Source organism: Penaeus monodon, chromosome 10 (assembly GCF_015228065.2).
Source record: "Penaeus monodon isolate SGIC_2016 chromosome 10, NSTDA_Pmon_1, whole genome shotgun sequence".
In the NCBI taxonomy this organism is placed as follows: Eukaryota; Metazoa; Arthropoda; class Malacostraca; order Decapoda; family Penaeidae; genus Penaeus; species Penaeus monodon.
In genome coordinates, this window is record NC_051395.1 from 1,460,143 (window position 1) to 1,462,642 (window position 2,500).

At 30.9% G+C, this 2,500-nt stretch overlaps 1 protein-coding gene across 1 annotated transcript in view; it reads left to right on the forward strand.

Annotated features, from left to right (window-relative positions):
• LOC119577732 (cuticular protein 47Eg-like) overlaps window positions 1-684 on the forward strand; it is a 1,020-nt gene extending 336 nt beyond the window's left edge. The window contains exons 2-3 of the mRNA XM_037925287.1: window positions 53-174; window positions 281-684. Of these exons, the coding sequence (XP_037781215.1) occupies window positions 53-174; window positions 281-485 (327 nt within the window). The 3' untranslated portion in view covers window positions 486-684. The remainder of the gene's footprint in view (window positions 1-52; window positions 175-280) is intronic.
• Window positions 685-2,500: the final 1,816 nt, after the last annotated feature.

Below are 2,500 nucleotides of genomic sequence, written 5' to 3' on the forward strand. Positions count from 1 at the left end.
TTTCCTTTTCTCCTTCCCTTCCAACCATACCCACCACAAGCTCTTTCCCCAGCTTGCTCTCCTCGCCCTCGTCGCCGTGGCCGCCGCCCGCCCCGGCAGCGTCCTGGACCTGGACTTCGATGACTTCCACATTGACCAGGATATCACCAACCGGGTGATGCAGGGAACCTACAGGTAGGAGGCCTTTCCTTCACTTGCATCCTTTCCACCCATTTCCTTTCCAACACATGCACACCACACGACACCAACCCTCCTTCACAACGCCTACCTTCCCTTCCAGCTGGACGTCCCCAGAGGGAGACAAATTCTTCATCAAGTACATCGCCGACAAGAACGGATACCGCATCGTCGAGTCCAACGCCGTGCCCGTCACCAACGGCGTCGCTGCCGACGGTAACCAGGGATCCTTCGACTCCTTCGAGGATCTCTTCGACTCCTTTGAGGATCGATCTGCTTCCTTCGAGGATCGATTCGGCAGGAAGTGAGCCGATTCGGACCCAACCGACCGACCAACACGCGCCCACAACGGACCCCTCAGGCCTCCCTCGACCGTCCCTCCGAAATCACTCTAGGTCGCGGGTCGCTGTGTGGAGCCTGGTGGCAGATCACGTGGATTCATACCATAATTTATTTATCTCTCTGTTGTAGTGGAAATGTTATTTCAATAAATTTATAAATACTTTGCTCAGAATTACATTACTTTTCCCTTTAAAACTGGGAAATCACACATACAGAGTCCTACGTCTTCATGGCTATATGGTTGTATTCAATGGTAGAAATCAAAACAAACAGTCGTAAATATTTTTCCTCCAAAGCCCTTTTTTATTTATATATTTATCTATTTTTACAACACGTGAATTATCCTACATCATTAACTCATCAATATAGCTTGTTTATTAATATAACATCCCTTACTCTTATATCCTACATCTTATCATTCAAATCCATGTGTAGTGCAAACACTCAATTGGTTCTCTTCTCAAAACTCCCTTCGCAATGCTTGCTCCAAAGTCCTCCACGCGAACTATTGCTACTAAATTAACTCCCGAAATTAAAACCACAACTATGAAAGTCTTATATAATAATTCGAAAGTGGAAACTCAGCCTCATAAAAAAGCTTTAAGCTACTTTCGACTAAAAGCAACAATTTTCAAACGAGCTGACTCGGATTTGTTCGCTTTGTTTCAGAATGATTAGTAGTTTAAGAAATGGTTGTGATGAAGCAGAAATTTAAAGACTAAATTCAATAAACATTGATGTATTTCTACGTCAGTTATTACTTATATATATATGTATGAATATATATGTATTTATTTATTTTATTCATTTATATCTTTATAATATATATTTATATGTAGATATGTGTTTGTGCATATATAATATATATATATATATATATATATATATATATATATATATATATATATATATATATATACACGTGTGTGTTTATGTGTGTTTGTATGAATGCACACACACACATATATATGTATATATATATATATATATATATATATATATATATATATATATATTGACTTATAAATACATATATAGACATATGTGTATATATATATATGCATGTGAGTGTCTTTATATATATATTTATATCTGTGTGTGTGTGTTTATATACATATGTGTGTGTATATATATATGTATGTATATATATGTCTGTGTTTATATATATATATATATATATATATATATATATATATATATATATATATTCTATATCTCTATATAATTATATATATACGCACACACATACACATATGTGTATACACACACACATACACAAACACACACACATATATATGTATGTATATAGACTTATAAATACATATATAGACATATATATGCATACATATATATGCATATGTGTCTTTATATATATATATATATATATATATATATATATATATATATATATATATACAATATATATATAAATATATATATATAAATATATATATATATATATATATATATATATCTGTGTATGTGTATTTGTGTCAGTGTGTGTGTTTATATACATGTGTGTATATATATGTATGTATATATATGTCTGTGTTTATATATATATGTATATTATATATATATATATATATATATATATATATATATATATATTTATATACACATATTCTATATCTATATATAATTATATATATATACGCACACATACATATATATATATATATAATATTAATATAATATATAAATATATATATATAAATTATGTGTGTGTGTGTGTGTGTGTGTGTGTGTGTGTGTGTGTGTGTGTGTGTTTATGTTATATAGATATATATATATGTGTATTTATTTATTTATGTTTGCATATATATATACGCACACACACACACACACACACATATATATATATATATTTATATATATATATATATATAAAATATATGTATGTATGTATGTAAACATATATATGTATATATATATAGATAGATATTTGTGTGTTTGTGTGTGCGTTTGTGTGTATATATAT